Source organism: Cydia fagiglandana, chromosome 23, assembly GCF_963556715.1.
Source record: "Cydia fagiglandana chromosome 23, ilCydFagi1.1, whole genome shotgun sequence".
Taxonomy (NCBI): Eukaryota; Metazoa; Arthropoda; class Insecta; order Lepidoptera; family Tortricidae; genus Cydia; species Cydia fagiglandana.
This window is the reverse complement of record NC_085954.1, coordinates 7,249,529-7,270,021: the sequence shown is the minus strand read 5'-3', so window position 1 is coordinate 7,270,021 and position 20,493 is coordinate 7,249,529. Positions and strand designations below refer to the sequence as shown.

Genomic DNA, 20,493 nt, shown 5'->3' with positions numbered 1-20,493 from the left:
TGGGTACGGAACTCTAAAAATAGGGATATTATTAGATTTCTGTAATGAAAGTCTATTAATTTATTAATGTATTTTCAATGTTACCAAACAGTACAGAATTCATAACAAAATATAATGATGTCTTAATTATTCATAAGTTTTATAACATAATATTTGTGAACTCACTAAGTATTAAATTTAGAGATGCAACGGATAGTTGTTTAGCCGGATACCGGATATCCGGCCTGGACACTGGCCGAATATCCGGTATCCGGCCGCCGGATATTCGGCCGGCGGAACTATACCTACATTTCGGTTTTTCAGGTGCGCATTCTGCAGGTTTGACCTGTTTCCTAGTAAACGTTCGCGCGGACTCATTTCTAGGTTCGAAATGAGTGCGCGTTAGGGTTGCCAGATCGAAAGGCGCTATTATCGGGAAACAATGTCAATTTTTCAGGATTTTAGGCCTTATGTCGGGAACATTCAAACTAAAGTAATTGTATTAAAAACAACGATATTTTACATTATTGGCACTACGTCAGCTCACTCGCTTGACGACAGTTCGGAACTTGAAATTATTGTTTTATAACAAGTGCTGTTTTTCGGGACAGTGTACACTTTGTCGGGAATCGGGAACATATGCTAAAAATCTGGGAAATCCCGCCAAATCCCGACCATCTGGCAACCCTAGTGCGCGTGCAAGTCAGTGGAATGATTAAATTGTATTAAAATAATAAACAAGTACGATTATGACCGTGTCTGTTTCTTAAATCCAATTTGTTTACTCCGAAATCAAGCAATGTTACTATCCGGTATCCGGCCGGATAGAAGGTCTCTATCCGGTATCCGGCCGGATAGTAAAATAGTGGCCGGATAGGCCGGATACCGGATAGTAACCGGATATCCGGTGCATCTCTAATTAAATTACAAAAGAACAGAATGAAATAAATACTTAAGGTGTATTCGGGTAATACCGAAAGTCGGATAATTGCGAAATTCAGATGAAAATCACCCTTAATTCTATCATAATAAAAGTCTCTTATCGGAATTAACCGACAGTTTTCGATATTCGGAATTACCCGAGTAAACCTTACATCTTCCTTGGATTACATGGAATTTATCAGTTTACATTATGGTAAAAAAAATGGTACTCAATTATTTGTTTGTTTTGTTAAAAAGCTTATATAGTTACTTGAGGCAACAGACTCAAATATAATAGATCTACCATTTAACTGATGTCACTGGTGAGAAATGATGCCCTCACCTTAACATAATACAAAGTCAGCTACGAGTTCGATGTTTTTTTAGAAACGCATTTTTTTTGCCAACTGCCCGAGTTAAATGGTAAACTAATTAGTAATTACATAGTGCGAGTAATATTAAATTTAGTATGAATATTTTCATGAGATCGCTTGCACACTTGAAGTGTTTCTCAGACTGGAGATGCTGCCAACAACCAGCGTTTTGTTGAACCACCAGAACAGAGTCAACAGGACTGCAAACACAATATCTGCACCGTTGTTCAGGAAATATCTGAATATCATACTTCACTTTACATTAATATCAATACATATATCAATAAACTTAAGACTAGCTTCATCATCTCAGCCATAAGACGTCCACTGCTGAACATAGGCCTCCCCCTTAAGACTAGCTTAAGCCTAATCAAAAAGTTCCCGCCCCCCCTTTCCCCTGGTGCAAAGGTACCCAACACACTAGTCGCATTACCACGTTGAATAGCGATGGACAACCTTTGCACCAGGTACAAACCCACGCGGGCATCAGCAATACATTAATTATACTCTGTGTTTTAGCATCAGAAAAAAGGGTAAGTAAACTATCTTGATGTGTTTTTTTTATTGAAAAAAACTTTAAAAAAAGTAACCATTACTTATGTTCAGAGCTCGGCAGGGGTGAGCCATTTTGACGTCACTTATGTCAAGTGTAGATATTATTATAGATACACCTTAGAAAGAAATATTAAAATAAAAGATTTATTGCCTATATAAAGATATTTGATATCATATCACTTGATAAACTTTAATAGTAGCATATGGATAGATAATAGGTATATTATACATATTATTTGAAGAGGTTTGTTAAAAACTTGCTATAAAATTTATTTGTTTTAATGGCGACGTAAAGATCGTAGCGGAAAGGCGGCCTAAATAAAATAATTTCTTTAGTTATTAAATTACACCACATATACCATCGAATGACAAGGCATGTCCATGTTGTGCTAACTCTAAAAACAGCTCACCCCCGCCGAGCTCTGCTTATGTTATGAATGTATGTATATGATTATAAATGCTATATAATTGTTATACATTTGCTATGGCTTATTTTTCAAGTGTTTTTCAATAAAGAGTTGTCAAGATCGCTTACCTTCTTTCTTACGCTAATAAAAAGGAAGTATTGGTAACTACTTACCTAATTCTGGGTGAAGCATGTTCAATACTGAAAAAAAGATTAAGGGCCAGTACAGACAGTCTGCAATTTACATGGTAAGCTGCACACTTTCCAAAAAATTGCAGTTTGATTTCAATCTGTCTGTACCGGCTCTAAGTAATTCCTGATGTGTTAGATAAGCATGTATTATACTCGAACAATATTCAAAAGAATACAAAATGGCATGACTCATAGTTAATAATCTCACCTTTATTAGCTCGATTCCCAAAATAATATAATCTTTAAAAAGGATACGTATAACAACCTTTTCCCAAGGCTCCACCATGTACAATTCAGTCGCCAATAAGTATCTTTGGTACCAATAACTAAGAAATACTTGGATCTTCTTGATTAGAGACATTTTTGTGGGACACTTGTTTTCGAATGCTCAATGTTATTAGACTGTTATCTGAGTTGTAGATTACCGGTTTGTGGCATCAAGCAAAGAGTTATTACAGCTACAATCGTATAATGTTATTTAAATTGTTAATATATGCAACAAAAAAAGGGTTACATGAAAATAATGAACAATGCCTCGATATTGAATGTCTGACATTGACATGTTGTGAATGACAGAATATTGACAGCTGTCAATTTTTTTTTAGCGCTTCGATCGGGCTGTAGCTTTTGGCCATTCTGCTTATCCATAATGGGATGGGCGTTTTGTTTATTTTCTTTTCGGCAGTGTTCTTTTTAGGGTTCCGTACCCAAAGGGTAAAACGGGACCCTATTACTAAGACTTTGCTGACCAGCCAGATTCGCAGATCAGAAAACAGACAGCGGATCAGGCTCTGGAACCTTTTCAGAAGACCTGAACATGTCAATCACCACTCCGCTAGGAGCCCATAACTCGGTATTCCAGGCTGAGTGCATGGGCATCATTAACGCGGCGGCTGCCATCACTGCAAGGAAGGTAGTAGGATCCTCCATCCGCATACTCTCCGACAGCAGAGCAGTCTTAATGGCCCTAAAAAGCCATATAGTCACATCCAAACTTATACACGAATGCCACGAACGACTAATGGAGGTATGTCAGAACAATAAGATCACCTTACAATGGATCAAAGGACACAGTGGATCCCGAGGTAACGACGCCGCGGACGAGCTCGCCAGACAAGGATCGGGTGCGGGGGCGATTGGCCCGGAACCGATCCTCCCGATACCGTTTAGTAAATAAGGTACGCTCAATGCTGCTGGCACATACAGGGAAACTACACACAGAACACTGGCTAAACCAAACTGGATGCAGACAGGCCAAGCAAGCTATGCCTAGCATGAACGGTAAGCTCACAAGGGCGCTCCTTCAACTAGGAAAGGTTCGACTGAGTATGGTAACCAGTGTTATAACAGGTAGTGGACTTTTTAACAAACATCTTTTTATAACAGGTGTCACAGACAGTCTCCTATGCTGTGGATGCATGGAGGAAGAAGAAACAGCCTCTCACGTGGTGTTGGAATGCAGCGGATTGGCCCCATACAGGGCAAAACATCTCGGATCCCCGAGTGATCTCCCCGAGGTCCTACTCAACATCAAAGGTTTGATTTGATAGGATTCCTCGAGGAGCTGGGCTGGCAAGACTAGTCCACCCCCTATCACGCAAAATAGGCGCAAGAAGTCGAGTTGCGGAAAATCGCCCGAACTACAATACAATACTTCGCTGTCCGTCCGTCCGTCCGTCTGTCACCAGGCTGTATCTCACGAACCGTGATAGCTAGACAGTTGAAATTTTCACAGATGATGTATTTATGTTGCCGCTATAACAACAAATACTAAAAAAAATTAGAGAGGCTGTATCAGGGACACAGCCGCTATGGCTGACGTGAAACGTGGTGTGGACCGCCAATGCGAAGGCCGAAGGCCGAGCTCCGCGTAGGGCCGAAGGCCCGAAGCGTCCAGGATTTAAGTGCTTTAACATAGAAAAATAGTAAAAGTGTCTAAATGCGGAGGCCGAAGGCCCGACGCGTCCAGAATGTTAGTGCTTTAACACAGAACAATAGTACAAGTGTCTAAATGCGAAGGCCGAAGGCCGAGCTCCGCGTAGGGCCGAAGGCCCGAAGCGTCCAAGATGTCCAGAATGTTAGTGCTTTAACACAGAACAATAGTACAAGTGTCTAAATGCGAAGGCCGAGCTCCGCGTAGGGCCGAAGGCCCGAAGCGTCCAAGATGTCAGTGCTTTAGCACAGAAAAATAGTAAAAGTGTCTAAATGCGAAGGCCGAAGGCCCGAAGCGTCAAGGACATCAGTGCTTTAGCACTGAACAATAGTACGTCTAAATGCGAAGGCCGAAGGCCGAGCTCCGCGTAGGGCCGAAAGCCCGAAGCGTCCAGGACATAAGTGTTTTAGCACAGAACAATAGTACAAGTGTCTAAAGGCCCGAAGCGTCCAGGATTTAAGTGCTATAACACAGAACAATAGTACAAGTGTCTAAATGCGAAGGCCGAAGGCCGAGCTCCGCGTAGGGCCGAAGGCCCGAAGCGTCCAAGATGTCAGTGCTTTAGCACAGAAAAATAGTAAAAGTGTCTAAATGCGAAGGCCGAAGGCCGAGCTCCGCGTAGGGCCGAAGGCCCGAAGCGTCCAGAATGTTAGTGCTTTAACACAGAACAATAGTACAAGTGTCTAAATGCGAAGGCCGAAGGCCGAGCTCCGCGTAGGGCCGAAGGCCCGAAGCGTCCAGGATTTAAGTACTATAACACAAAACAATAGTACAAGTGTCCAAATGCGAAGGCCCAAGGCCGAGCTCCGCGTAGGGCCGAAGGCCCGAAGCGTCCAGGACATCAGTGTTTTAGCACAGAGCAATAATACAAGTGTCTAAATGCGAAGGCCGAAGGCCGAGCTCCACGTAGGGCTGAAGGCCCGAAGCGTCCAGGATTTAAGTGCTATAACACAGAACAATAGTAAAAGTGTCTAAATGCGAAGGCCGAAGGCCGAGCTCCGCGTAGGGCCGAAGGCCCGACGCGTCCAAGATGTCAGTGCTTTAGCACAGAAAAATAGTAAAAGTGTCTAAATGCGAAGGCCGAAGGGAGAGCTCCGCGTAGGGCCGAAGGCCCGAAGCGTCAAGGACTTCAGTGCTTTAGCACTGAACAATAGTACGTCTAAATGCGAAGGCCGAAGGCCGAGCTCCGCGTAGGGCCGAAAGCCCGAAGCGTCCAGGACATAAGTGTTTTAGCACAGAACAATAGTACAAGTGTCTAAATGAGAAGGCCGAAGGCCGAGCTCCGCGTAGGGCCGAAGGCCCGAAGCGTCCAGGATTTAAGTGCTATAACACAGAACAATAGTACAAGTGTCTAAATGCGAAGGCCGAAGGCCGAGCTCCGCGTAGGGCCGAAGGCCCGAAGCGTCCAAGATGTCAGTGCTTTAGCACAGAAAAATAGTAAAAGTGTCTAAATGTGAAGGCCGAAGGCCGAGCTCCGCGTAGGGCCGAAGGCCCGAAGCGTCCAGAATGTTAGTGCTTTAAAACAGAACAATAGTACAAGTGTCTAAATGCGAAGGCCGAAGGCCGAGCTCCGCGTAGGGCCGAAGGCCCGAAGCGTCCAGGATTTAAGTACTATAACACAAAACAATAGTACAAGTGTCCAAATGCGAAGGCCGAAGGCCGAGCTCCGCGTAGGGCCGAAGGCCCGAAGCGTCCAGGACATCAGTGTTTTAGCACAGAGCAATAATACAAGTGTCTAAATGCGAAGGCCGAAGGCCGAGCTTCACGTAGGGCCGAAGGCCCGAAGCGTCCAGGATGTTAGTGCTTTAACTCAGAACAATAGTACAAGTGTCTAAATGCGAAGGCTGAAGGCCGAACTCCGCGTAGGGCCGAAGGCCCGAAGCGTCCAGGATTTAAGTGCTATAACACAGAACAATAGTACAAGTGCCTAAATGCGAAGGCCGAAGGCCGAGCTCCGCGTAGGGCCGAAGGCCCGAAGCGTCCAGGATTTAAGTACTAAGTATAACACAAAACAATAGTACAAGTGTCCAAATGCGAAGGCCGAAGGCCGAGCTCCGCGTAGGGCCGAAGGCCCGAAGCGTCCAGGATTTAACATAAAACAATAGTACAAGTGTCTAACTGCGAAGGCCGAGCTCCGCGTAGGACCGAAGGCCCGAAGCATGCAGGACATCAGTGCTTTAGCAGAGAAAAATAGTACAAGTGTCTAAATGCGAAGGCCGAAGGCTGAGCTCCGCGTAGGGCCGAAGGCCCGAAGCGTCCAGGATTTAAATGCTATAACACAGAACAATATTACAAGTGTCTTAATGCGAAGGCCGAAGCGTCTAGGATGTCAGTGGTTAAACACAGAACTGACAGACTGGACGCTTCGGGCCTTCGGCCCTACGCGGAGCTCGGCCTTCGGCCTTCGCATTTAGACACTTGTAATATTGTTCTGTGTTAAAACACTGACATCCTGGACGCTTCTTGCCTTCGGCCTTACGTAGAGCGCAGCCTTCGACCTTCGCATTTAGTTAGACTCTTGTACTATTGCTTTGTGTTTGAATACCGAAGTCGCACATATTTGAGTGATATCTAAATTTTATCAGTAAAAATTATTTGGGGTCATAATGATTCACTCTATCTAGATGAACTTGAATACAGCATTTGATGGGTAATTTAAAAATATAATTAATTACAGCGTCACACCTATTTAAATAATTAAATGATCAGTTCATTTTGGAGTAATGAATGTAACGATTAGGTACAATTTTTTTGTAAATAACACACCAAAATTACGAGAATTGATATTTTATACGGGTAATACACCTTTTATAGCAAACTCGTTCGTGTTTTTCCTGTAGCCATCGCATTTAAGGAAATCTAAAAGCAATTTTTTGCGCAGCACCTTTACAGGCAGAATATTTCATTCAATGCTTGAGACTCAAATGAGAAAAACGGGATATATATGAACCATAGTCGTTACCTTTTATAGTACCGATAAATTGTCCACAGAAGTGACCTTTTCTAAATTATGTTTTACCCATTTCATCAGAAAGTACCTAACTAAGATTACTATATACTTACTAGCATTAGGAACTCGGAATTGTCAAGCAGCCGTCATACGTTATACGTGTTCTATCAAAGTAACTCGCGCCGCCATAGATGCTAATGCATTATTTGAGGAGATGAGCATGTATTACTATGGTGAATGTCATATTAAAAGAACCGTTATTGCTTTATCTTACTATTTCACGTATAGTTTGTCAGTTGTGCGCCCTTTTTTTCGCACACGGTGGCCTCAAACAAGAGCAGTGATAAAAATTCTGTAAAAACTGTCACATTTTTATTTTTTAACAGCTTATTATAATTCCCCGTACTTTATCTTACTCATATTTCATTAAAATAAAGTAAGATCTATCAAATGACATGAATTTTACCGAAATCGGTTAATGGGTTGATGAGTCATTACTAAATGAACACTGAAAATAGGGGTCATTTTTGCTCCGAATACGTCGTGTCTAGCGCAGAATCAGGGCCATTTATGTCAGCGGCACGTGCTGTTCCGAGTAATGGCTACTTTCTTCTACACACCTGTATCAAAACTATGTTTATAGGTATTATAGTTTCGGAGATATAAGCCGCCGCGCCATAACACTTTTTCGTTACATCGGTTTTTGATCCGAGCCCCTCTACGGGTTTTTAAAGACGTTTACCTACGTTTCACGTCAAAACAGAATAAAATAAAGATTTAAATGGGGCTCCCATCCCATACAACAAACGTGATTTTTGACCAAAGTTAAGCAACGTCAGGCGTGGTGAGAACTTGGATGGGTGACCGTTTTTTTTTGCATTATGGTACGGAACCCTTCGTACGCGAGTCCGATTCGCACTTGCCCGGTTTTTTTTAATTTTACAATAGGGAATATTACGCACACCTCTGCGTAGGGAGCGCAATTAGTACAAAGCAAAAAAACTGCCTTTATGCATTAACGGCATTTTTATTTATAAAATTTTTTTCAGTCAGTAGAAAATGGCGCGAAATTTAAATTGGCAATGGGAAGACAACCCTACGTGCCTCCATTTTTAAATTTGACGCGTTTTCTACTGATGAAAATGATGGTTTGCCAATAGTAGGTATTTTGTGCAACAGGAAGTGTTCTTAAAATTAAAGGGTAAGTTCGGCTAAAAATCAAAAGTACGGTTTGGCATAAAAGAGTAGAAATTAAAAAGTGGCAACACTGTATTGTCGTCCCGTTTTCTTATATAAATAGGTTTGAAAGGGACGACACTACAGTATTGCCACTTTTTAATTTCTACTCTTTTTTGCCAAGCTGTAGTTATACCTACTTGGTCAAGCAGTTCTTGTCAGTACAAAAACGCGGCAAATTTGAAAAATGTAAGCGCGAAGGGATATCGTCCAGTAGAAAATTTAAATTTCGCGCCTTTTTTTACTGACAAGATATGCTTGACCATCTATATTTAAATTATTACTACATGTTGCAAATAATAAATTTTAAGTTGCCAACTAAGTAATCTCTTCGGATGAAATGCCGTAATTCGCGCACGAGTGTGGAGTGCCCTTAACGACCAAATAGATAATCTTGCATGTGGCATTCGTGGCTGTTAATTACTTCATGGTGTTTTTAAATTGATGAATTAAATGCATTATTTACGCGCGAGATAACGTGTAGCTGCGCACAGACGTGCGTGTTTTGGAAATGGAATCTTCAGTCAAATTATTAGTTTTTATTCGCATTTGGACCATATCACGGATAATGTGTGACAAAACTAATAATATCAATGAAGGTAGCCTTCTGTTCTTACTAAGTACATAAGTAGTTCGAAAGCAAATAATTATAATACAAGTTTATATTCAGCTCTGACCTTTACTAACCGCAATGCCAATTGCGACATTTGCGACTGAAGGCATATTAGATCACTACTCACTAGGTATAGTAGGTATCTCTTTCATGCTTGTTCAGACCCAATGCTATAGAAAGGGATGACATTACAACATCAGTCGCCACTTGATACTGCAGCTACTATAGTAACTACGCGTTTTAAATAAAATTTAAAACCTCTTCTCCTCTGTGTTTAACTCTATAAATCAATCTAACCATTTGGAATCACTGGACACGGTATGCATAGGATCTACCGCTAACACCGAAGTTTGCAAATTGCGGGCATCTTTCTCTTTTACTCCAACTAACCCATTCGTTGCGTGTTCCATTTTCGAAAACTTTTGGCTGTGGCATGACCTGGCAGCCATGCCATGCGCCATAGAATATGATGACACTCCTCCCGTGTCATACGCCACACGTAATAGTTATTTGTACAACAAGAGATCAAAGTTTGATATTTCTTCGAGTGCTTATTTTGAGTCCCGTGCAAGCGAAAGATTCTATAATAGATTCACGAGCGTAGCGAGTGAATCTAATTTAGAATCTTGAGCGTAGTAAGGGATTCAAAAGCGCACGAGATGTAAATAACTTTGATCTCGTGTAGTACACAAAATTTTTCACCCTAAGCAGTGAGAACATACCTAGAGGGACAGAGATAATAGAACCCAAGTATATCGAACTTGTATTAGACCCCGCATGTTGAAATGACATTTGACTATAAAAGTCACTTGAATGACATTTTGTCTCACTCAGTGAGCAAAATGCGATTTTGCTCACTCATACTGTCTCACTAAGTGAGCAAAATGCGATTTTGCTCATTGAGTGAGACAAAGTGACTCAGTGAGCAAAATTGCATTTTGCTCACTGTTTTTAAGAAGCAAAGTACCCTTGTTCGAGCTGCTGAGGTGAAAAAAACATTGATGACACTTCAGGCGTGTCATCAGCCCCGAATCGGTTAAGACATGATTGGAATTACAGAAAATGCCGGCAATTTGCGAACTTCGGTGTTCGCGGTAGGCCCTTTGGGGCGTCTGGCCATGCCGATGATGGCATGGGACATATAGTTTGTCAAAGGACTGCCTCATTTCAATCATAGACAGAGAGAATCATACTATCTTTGTCTTACACTACTACTTAGTACTAGCACACAAAAGAAAAGGATGAGTATAGTTTTCCTGGTTCTTACTGACTGACAAATTGGTTTGACCAACTGTATTACACTTACGCTACGCTTACGCTGGATGGTCGCTTCCAACCGGTACGAATGAAGGTCCAAGGGGGAGGCCTATGTTCAGCAGTGGACGTCTTATGGCTGAGATGATGATAATGATTACGTTACGAACTGTATTACGTGGGCCATACTGAAAATTTCTGGGTTAATAGGTACTTTTTCTAAGTGGCCAGTCCAGGAATTTTAAGTATGACCTAAGTAGGTACCACAAGATCATTGGGGTATTTCTATCCAGCAACGGTTGTATGTCTGAATATATGACGAACTATCGCTGCTAAAATGTATTTATTTATTTAGAAATTTAATTCAGGCAACAGGGCCCATATTACAAATACCGTAAAACGGGGTGAGTAGGTTTCGCCGGGGAGAGGTGGGTTATGAATGGGGAGAGAAGGTTGGAGAAGGGGGTGAGAAGGGTTTTTAAGGCTACTGCTACAAAAATAATGTATTCCAATTTAAAATGGGGCTATAGTAATACGCATAATAAAAAAAAATCGATCCAACAATCTTCCAAAATCACCTTTGTATGAAAAACCCTCTCACCCCAAATACGAGGCACTACGGGGTGAGGTGGGTTTTCCTCTTTATCGTCAAAGTTATGAAATGGAACTACCCAAAATAAAATACAAACGTCCGAACCACTTATTATATACACCATTCAGTTTTCACATGTAAAAATAAAATTTTAGCGAGGTTTGAAAGTCAAATTTCAGCTAACTCACCCCATTTTACGGTACCTTACAGACTAACATACATAATGTATTTTATAAACTTAAAACTAAACACTATTTAGTCGACAAAACGGCGTGGCTCCGTTGCTCTTGTGTCGGATGCGGCAGTTTGCCCCGGAACCTGCGAAACACGACACTTTTCAACCTTTCCTTTTTATTGCAGGTGAACCGTCGATGGTTGGTGTTAACTCTTATGGAGGTTCCAATCATACGGCCAAAACCTACCCTGGTTACGGAACGGAGTGGGTTTACTTCCCAGATGGAGATGGCGTGCCTCACTTCGTTAATTTGACCAACACGACTGATCGGAAACCGTTACGTGTTGGTCAAACTATGCATATTCAATACAGATTATACATCAGGTTTGTATGCCTCGGGACCAAGGGTTTGACACGCTTCGATAGAGAAAGATAGCCTTATTGAGAGGAAATAAAAAAGAGTGCCATGTTTCGTCTCTATCACCGACCGAGCATTTTTTATGGTCGGGTTATAGGCACAGGCACACTACGTTAACTACTCACATGCTTTTGGTAACTGTAGCTATAGTCGGTATCTTTAGGTATTTAAATAAAAGTAAACAAACAATTTGAAATTTCTCGGGTAGTTGTAACATTTATTGGTTAACCAACCAAATACAAAACCGCCTGGATTTGTCACTGAACGACCACTTTAACCTATAAGTTGCCTCCAGATTCTCGCGAACTAAATTGACAGGTCAATGTGCACAAATGATACCACAGTTTGGCCAGTGGTGTTCATATCGATATTTTCAAAAAAGTTTGAATTAGAGAATATTCAAACTTTTTTGAAAATATTGATATGAACAGCGCTCAATTCACCGCTAGTGGCACTACTGTTGTGCGGTCAGTTAAAATGTATCTTTAAGTAACTTTAAAAATATTTTACAAATGTTAGTTGGTATTTCGAAAATTGTGCAATTTTATAGTGTGCAAGGATATTTGATGAACATAATTGTAATTAAATAAATATTTTATTTTATTATATTTGTTAGGAAAACTTACAGCTTGAATAACAAGTTAGGTGATAACATAAAAACAGTGATTTTAGCTCAAAATACAAAAAAGGCCGGCCCAGACGGGGAAATAATTCATACTATATGATACATTTCTCATTTAATTTGTGTCATCTACCGGCCACCTGTATAAAATTAAATCACCAATTTTAGATTTATGGCGACAACTGAGCTCTTGAAATAAACAACTACTTTTTCTTGAAGCTCTGTGGTTTGGCAGAAGAATGTAATGTATCTGTAAGCTTGAGAATAAACGCTTTATTGAAGTGAAAACTTCTTTAACGGCGCTGAGCACTTTTTGAGGTGGGGAAAAAAATGATAAAATCGATTCAGCGTAACGCGTAACGTAACGCTGACGTCATGTGTCACGGACAATGTTACTCACCAAAGAACTTTAGTCATAACGTATCGTAATCAGGTCAATTATTTAAAACTGGACTTTTATATTAAGCAATAAAGCTCAATGTTCTAAACTGGTACGGGCTGAAATACGAGGATCTCACAGTTACATTCTTTTTATCACTCAAATATAATTCAATAAAGCTACATCTTGATGAAATCGGTAATAAAAGTGAACTCTAGTACTGGTGAATAAAACTCAAAATATCATGAGTCATGACCAAATTTAATGCGAGGTCTGCAAGGTAACTTTACAATTCCTATTCGAATTTTAAACAATGAACGCTACAAATTTAAGCTCACTGGCCAGCAATTTCGGAACTAAAGTTTTTCAATAGAAAGGAGGATGGGTCAATTGTACATAGTGCTGCAGACATTTTGGACTAGTCATTGAGTTTTCACTTTTGTCGGCACTCCCGGAGTGCAACCCGTTGTTTTTTATTTGCTTCTTATTTTTTTGCTTGCCCCCAAACCTGCATACTAACATAGAAATTTATCAGTTTCGCATACGCACCTCCTGATTTTATCGGTAATGTCACATGTCAATCTCACGATCGAATCAACCACTTTTCTCGTCACATTCATATAAATCGAAATCGGTTGTGACCCCTTTATAATTATGACTTGGGTAGTAAGTGCAATAACTTACCTATACTTATCGATATCATTTTATCGACATATACCCGTGACTATTTTTTCGTTGCTATTCCTGGTATCATTTTATTTGTCAAACTCATGTCAATTTAGTTCGCGAGTTTATGGAGGCGACCTTACATTATTTGATCATGTAATATTTTTATATACCTACCCTCAACTGGCTTAAGAGCCAACAGGAGTGGTCATTTCTCCATACAAACGTACTCCTCGTTTTCCTCCGTGGTTTTTGAAGCTAGAGCAATGATTTTTTTCAACACAGATTAATATTGTCAATATCTGTGTCAGACCTTTTTGCTTTTTTTGATATTTTTGTTTTTTAAGGCGCTAGAGCCCTTCAAAAATGGCCAAAATGGCCTAATTGACTGTGCCGCAATGAGAGGCGTGGCATTCAAAACTGATATCAATTAGCCAAAAAAGCAAAACGGTCCGACACAGATAATTTCATAATAATTTACATTTCCAAATTTAGTTACGATTGGTTAAGTTTTGGAGGAGGAAACAGAGGAGTACGAAACGTCGATTTTTCGCCTTGTCCTTATCGAACTACTTTTAGGTGCCGCTTCCGTTAGCGAGACGGGTATATTTACCTAAAATATTTAAAACTCAGCTCCTGTTTCGTCTTAAGGAGCCATTTGAGGGTAGATTTTGTTTCTCTGTAGAGTAGGTAGGTACTTTTCTTTTAAATGTATCATGGTTGGTGCCGTTACGATAATTAATATCATTACAATATAACCTAATGAAATGAAACCAAACTGTTTTAAACATTTTGCTTCCTTGTATCGCATTGTTCTCAGGGGATTATCCAACTACATAAAACTAAACGCATCAGCACAACAACCCGACCGTAGAAACATTACCACACTGTTGTCTAACAAACCCGTAAAATTGGTAACACACGGCTGGATGGCATCTGCTGAAGACGGCGTGGTGATGACCATCAAGAATGCTTACTTGAAAAATAAAGATGTGGCAGTAATAGCAGTCGACTGGAGTTATACGGCGAACGACTATAACTATCCGTTAGTAGCGAGGAGCATAGGAGACGTAGGGACACGCGTTGGACAATTTTTAGACGTGTTCTGTGACATGTATAATATTTCCGGCGACAGATTGCATTTAATCGGACACAGCCTAGGAGCACATCTGATGGGTATCACTGCGTCGAAAGCTAATGTGACAGTAGGAAGAGTCACCGGTAATTATTTCCGAAAACTCCTTAAATTATTTATTCAAGAGTGGGTAATTTAAAATGGACAATAACAACATAATAGACTCTTTTTTATCAGCGAACATATGAGAGTAGGGTTAAGGAGGGAACAGTGGCTCGGAAAAATAGCCGGATACAGTGGCTTACTCAACCTAATTCCAACATGAGAGAGGCTATTAGCTTAACTTCCCTGCTAATACAGCAGAAACATTCAGTAATCGAACAAATTCAACTGGACGAGTAATGGTTATACTAACACGTAAGGTTGCTACAGTGTATAGCGATATTTGGGCGACTGAGCCACTGTTTGCGTTGAGCCACTGTTCCCACCTTGACCTTAGAGGTTACACTATGTAACCCAGCATAACTTAATTATCTTCTTATATCTCATACCTCAGGCCTTGATCCAGCACGACCTCTCTTCGAGTATCCAAATACACTGAAAACGTTGCCCCTGACCTCATCAGTTGCGGTGTTCGTAGACGTGATACACACGTGTGGTGGAGCCCTGGGCATCCAAAATAACAGTGGCCATGCTGATTTTTACCCCAACGGCGGTAAATCACCACAACCTGGTTGTGACAGTGGTGACAGTAAGTTTTTTCTATTAGGGTTGATTTAGACGGCGCGCGAACTCGCATGCGATTTTAGTTATATTGCGGACTGTCGGTTATTATCCGACTAATCAAAAACCGCAATGTAATGAAAGTCGCGACTTATACTTGACAAATTTTACTTACTATTACGTAACTTTTGTATAATTTTAACAGATACTTGTTTGTAAAGTTCCAGAGTCATGTAGTCATTCGGGAGCCCACATGTATTTTTCGGAATCCATTGGTAATCCTACTGGTTTTCCTGCTTGCCGAAGCAAAAATTGGATGGAATATTTAAATGGCACTGAATGTAAACAGCAGACATATATGGGAGAGAATGCCGATAGAAATTCAAAAGGGCAATATTACTTAAAAACAAATGCAAAAGCACCCTTCGCTACTAATAATCAAAATTTTGAGATGTAAATAAAGACATTCTTTAGACATCCCGAGCTTGTTTCCAAGGACTAGGTAATTCCTCAAAGAACACAATTATATATGAACCTACAAAATGAAAATGCATATTACACGACTAACACGCGTATTCGGGAAACGAGATAATCACAAGATCTAGAAACGATATAGAGATCAACTAGATTTACATTAGATATCGACTAGATGTGACTTGGATATCTAAGTCATAACTTGTCGATATCGTTCAAGAGGGCCTCCAGAATCGCGGAAACGTTAAATTTGACATATCTATCTTACAAATATCTTTAAATTATCCATATCGTAACTTGTTGAGGTCTAGTAGAGATCTAATACATTTTCAGAATCGAGCCGTAAATTTCTATTTGTTAAAATACGCGCATCATCATCATCATTGGCCACAGCTTTGGAGACTGGAGCGACTAAAGAAGATATTTTGAGGAGCTCTACCTCCTCTACAGACTGCAACGACTGCGATGACCAATTACCATAATTATATTTTAAACTTTCACCAGTTCTTTATCTTTTTTTTATAGAAAATTATAAAAAAAAACATAGCGGAAATTTGTGACGACACAGTGAAATTGAGAAAATGTTGCAAGAGATAACCATAAATTTTTCAGGAGAGCCATAAAACATTATTCAAATTTAAGGAAAAATTTGGTCAATGTGGCTAATTCGGGACTATTCCGTCCACTAGCGTTTTTCTCTAACAACGGACAACATTGATGATTTCGTCGACAAAGCAGCGATTACTTTTAGTTTCAGCAATCAAAAGCAAATGGTTTTTGAAATGAAAAGGAACTTCTTTAGCGGCGCTGTGCACTTTTTGTGATGGGGAAACAATGTTAAACTCGCGACAGGTCACGTGACCGTAAGATTCGTAAGACGGATCGAAAAACTGTTACAATGTCATTGAGTTTTCACTTCTGCCGGCACTCCCGGAGTGCAACCCGTTATTTTTTATACATACGACTGAAAATCAAAGAAATATACGATCGTAGACGGAATAGTTCCTATGACGGAATTACCCACATTGACCTCAATACACTTATAGTTATTTTTTTTAGCATTAGAAAGAACTTGAAAGAAGGTAAGCGATCTTAACATGTCTTTTAATTGAAAAACGCTTTTTAAAAATCAAAAACTATTACTTATGAAAGCAAACAATATAAATGATCGTACTTATTAGATTCATATTTGTTACACATTTGCCGTAACTTATTTTTAAAATGTGTTTTTCAATTAAAAGACACATCAAGATTGTTTACCTTATTTCTAATGCTAAAAAAACGAACTATAGTATATATAAATTATTGTAACCCTGTCCTGATTTGTTATCTGGTTGCGCTATTTGTGGCAACACTCTCAAACGATACGTCTGTTATTTCCCGTTCTGTATGTTAGAATGTTTACTTGAATAAAGTATTTCTATTCTCGCTTTCTGATAATATTGTGAGTGTTATTTAAAGATAACACACAAAGCACAAAGTCTAAGAAGAATGTTGCAATAGTGGTGCAATGTAAGGGGCTTGTGCACGGCGATGTTTGATAGGAGGGGTGGAGGGCACGTGTGGGGGGGGGGGGGGGTCACGACAAATCACGATGAGGATCAGATCACGTTGGAGGAGGGGGGAGGAGGCTTCACGTGTATTTATCTACAGTGAACGAAACTAAGAAAAAATACCTACCACACGATACTTTTTATCGGTTTCGATAAACATAATAAATCTTCACTCCGCACTTCAAAATAGGGATTTTTACGAAATTATGGTGCGCGTGGCCTTGACCAGACCCTTGACCGGTCGGATGGAAAAAATTCAAAAAATTACACGTGAGATTATACCCCCCTGGTAGCCAAAAACCTCACCAAATCCCCCCCCCAGGTGTTATCCCGTAGCCGAAAACACGCGCACCTCGCGTGATTTGTGCACAAACCCTAAACACATTCAAAATATTGCGTGACTGTTGAGGATACTTTGTTTCCTTATTTTTAGGGTTCCGTACCCAAAGGGTAAAACGGGACCCTATTTTTAGGGTTCCGTACCCAAAGGGTAAAACGGGACCCTATTTTTAGGCTTCCGTACCCAAAGGGCAAAACGGGACCCTATTACTAAGACTTCGCTGTCCGTCCGTCCGTCCGTCTGTCACCAGGCTGTATCTCACGAACCGTGATAGCTAGACAGTTGAAATTTTCACAGATGATGTATTTCTGTTGCCGCTATAACAACAAATACTAAAAACAGAATAAAATAAAGATTTAAATGGGGCTCCCATACAACAAACGTGATTTTTGACCAAAGTTAAGCAACGTCGGGAGTGTACTTGGATGGGTGACCGTTTTTTTTTGTTTTTTTTTGCATTATGGTACGGAACCCTTCGTGCGCGAGTCCGACTCGCACTTGCCCGGTTTTTTTGATCTAATGGCGAAATGTAGAACCGATGGCTTCTGGGGACTGGGAACCCAAATTATATGAAGATGATAATATACTTACTAGTAACTTATAAGTAGTTCGTTTTTTTAGCATTAGAAATAAGGTAACAATCTTTATGTGTCTTTTAATTGAAAAACACATTTTAAAAATAAGTTACGGCAAATTGTAACAATTATGAATCTAATACGATCATTTATATTAGAGATGCAACGGATAGTTGTTTGGCCGGATACCGGATACCGGATATCCGGCCTAGTCTCTGGCCGAATATCCGGTATCCGGCCGCCGGATATTCGGCCGGCGGAACTATACCTACTAGAGATGCAACGGATAGTTGTTGGCCGGATACCGGATACCGGATATCCGGCCTAGACTCTGGCCGAATATCCGGTATCCGGCCGCCGGATAATCGGCCGGCGGAACTATACCTACATTCGGTTTTTCAGTTGCGCATTCTGCAGGTTTGACCTATTTCCTAGTAAACGTTCGCGCGGACTAATTTCTAGGTTCGAAATGAGTGCGCGTGCAAGTCAGTGGAATTATTAAATTGTTTTAAAATAATAAACAAGTACGATTATAGCCGTGTCTGTTTCTTAAATCCAATTTGTTTACTCCGAAATCAAGCAATGTTACTATCCGGTATCCGGCCGGATAGCAGGTCACTATCCGGTATCCAGCCGGATAGTAAAATAATGGCCGGATAGGCCGGATACCGGATAGTAACCGGATATCCGGTGCATCTCTAATTTATATTCTTCTGCTTTCATATGTAATGGTTAGGTACTTCCTGACTTTTAAAAAGCGTTTTTCAATTAAAATACATGTGAAGATCGCTTACCTTTTTTCAAGTTCTTTCTAATGCTAAAAAAACGAACTATAGTTGCTAAGAGCAGGAACAATTATAACGTAGATTAGAGTTTAGACCTGGGGAGCCGACCATTTTTGGGAGGTAGGCACGGTACGTTACGCGGATACCGGGCCAAATCAACTTTGTTTGAGCTTAGGTTAGGAACAATCGTGGAAACCGCATTCACCTGAGATAAAAGTGCATACTCGCTGCACTTCACATAGCCTACGAAGTCAAGTACAAAAATAATATAATTTTGAAAGGCTTTATCTCGGAAACTATGAAATCTACAGAGACAATTCTCAATTGCAGCAAATTTACTTAGTCTACTTTAAAAACGTCTTGAGAAGGTGCTATCAAAAACTAGTCGTTAAGGGTTTTAAGGATGACTCATGTTAGACCGGGCCGTGTCCGGGCCGGAGCTTCCGGCGCATGATCGTTTTCTATGGAAAGCATCACGTGATCGCCTGTCATGTCATAGAAAAGTAAGCGCCGGAAGCTCCGGCCCGGACACGGCCCGGTCTAACTTGAGTCATCCTTCGCCCAAATCTAAAAAAACCAAAATTTCCATTTTTGACAAAGTTGCATTTGGCACTCGAGGTCACAAACTTGGATTATTAACTGGGCCAACATCATAAATAAGTTTGCAAGAGATCAGAACCCCCGGATTAGACGCAAACGGTAAATGTATTAAAGTTACTGTATTATAATAATACCATTGATTCAGATTTGACTGCCAATGCCAATTTTTCATGTATGGTGGGCAGTGGGCAGCCTAACCTAATAAGTAGGTAATAACCTTTTCCAGGGCTTGCCCTTTTTAGATTATAAAGACAAACTTAAATAAATTGAAGACATTACGTTCTTTGTCCGATAAAAAGTAGGTAACTTTCCAACGGAACTGGGAAGAACCGCAGTATCACCAGATCGTGTTGCGACATGCAAAAACTGTAGCGGTGTGATCGGCAGGCGGTTTTCATTCTCGTGCGAGCCACGAGCCGAGCCACGAGACGCGAGTGTAAGCGGGGGGCTTGTGGCTCGTCTCGCGGCTCGCGTGGAGTGGAGGAGCGGTTTTTGGGACGCGTGCTTTTACGCTCGCGTTCGGTTTGTCATTCGATTACAAACTTTATACCGTGCCGTTAGTGTTTAAAATGCATTAGCTCGTCAAGCTTACGAGAAACGTGACGAGCCACGGGCCGAGTCACGAGGCGAGAGAGTATTCATTAGGTCGACGTGCTTACGCGCTCGAGGCGAGCCATGAGACGCGCCGCGAGGCGAGCCACGAGCCCACCGCTTACACTCGCGTCTCGTGGCTCGGCTCGTGGCTCGCACGCGAATGTAAACCGCCTACCGGGCACACCGCTACAGTTTTTGCATGTCGCAACACGATCTGGTGATACAGGGGTTCTTCCCAGTACGTAATTGTAATCTGAGGCGTATATAAACAAGTTCGTGAGGTATGAAAAATCAGTGCAAGCAAAGTAATCAAAAGGATATAAACTCTGTTCAGTACGAGATAAATTAAACAGTAAGTACCTCTTTTATTCAACAAGATGGACAGATGGATGGATGGATGGATGGATGGAGGTCCTGTTTTTGTCAGCTGGAAAAAACCATTTGGGGAAAGTATTTGTTGTGTTAATAACTTCAAGCATACATAGGATATGACTCAGGCTAGACCGGGC

The 20,493-nt window shown here is 40.8% G+C and overlaps 1 protein-coding gene and 1 long non-coding RNA gene across 2 annotated transcripts; one reads left to right on the top strand and one right to left on the bottom strand.

Annotated features, from left to right (window-relative positions):
- Positions 1–55: 55 nt before the first annotated feature.
- Positions 56–1,374, bottom strand: LOC134675786 (uncharacterized). The gene is made up of 2 exons (XR_010099792.1): positions 1,069–1,374; positions 56–930 (listed from the first exon to the last, which is right to left on the bottom strand). It is a non-coding gene; the product is annotated as an uncharacterized LOC134675786 (long non-coding RNA).
- Positions 1,375–11,372: 9,998 nt separating this feature from the next.
- LOC134675893 (pancreatic triacylglycerol lipase-like) lies at positions 11,373–15,559 on the top strand. The gene is made up of 4 exons (XM_063534228.1): positions 11,373–11,564; positions 14,086–14,486; positions 14,897–15,091; positions 15,285–15,559. Exons 1-4 carry the CDS (start codon positions 11,377–11,379, stop codon positions 15,518–15,520), a joined length of 1,020 nt encoding a protein of 339 aa, XP_063390298.1. The 5' UTR covers positions 11,373–11,376; the 3' UTR covers positions 15,521–15,559.
- Positions 15,560–20,493: the final 4,934 nt, after the last annotated feature.

Coding starts and splice junctions, on each gene's coding strand:
- LOC134675893 (XM_063534228.1), top strand. CDS start 11,377: ATGGTTGGTGTTAACTCTTATGGAGGTTCCAATCATACGGCCAAAACC. Junction 11,565..14,085: donor CAATACAGATTATACATCAG/GTTTGTATGCCT, acceptor CATTGTTCTCAG/GGGATTATCCAACTACATAA. Junction 15,092..15,284: donor TGGTTGTGACAGTGGTGACA/GTAAGTTTTTTC, acceptor TTGTTTGTAAAG/TTCCAGAGTCATGTAGTCAT.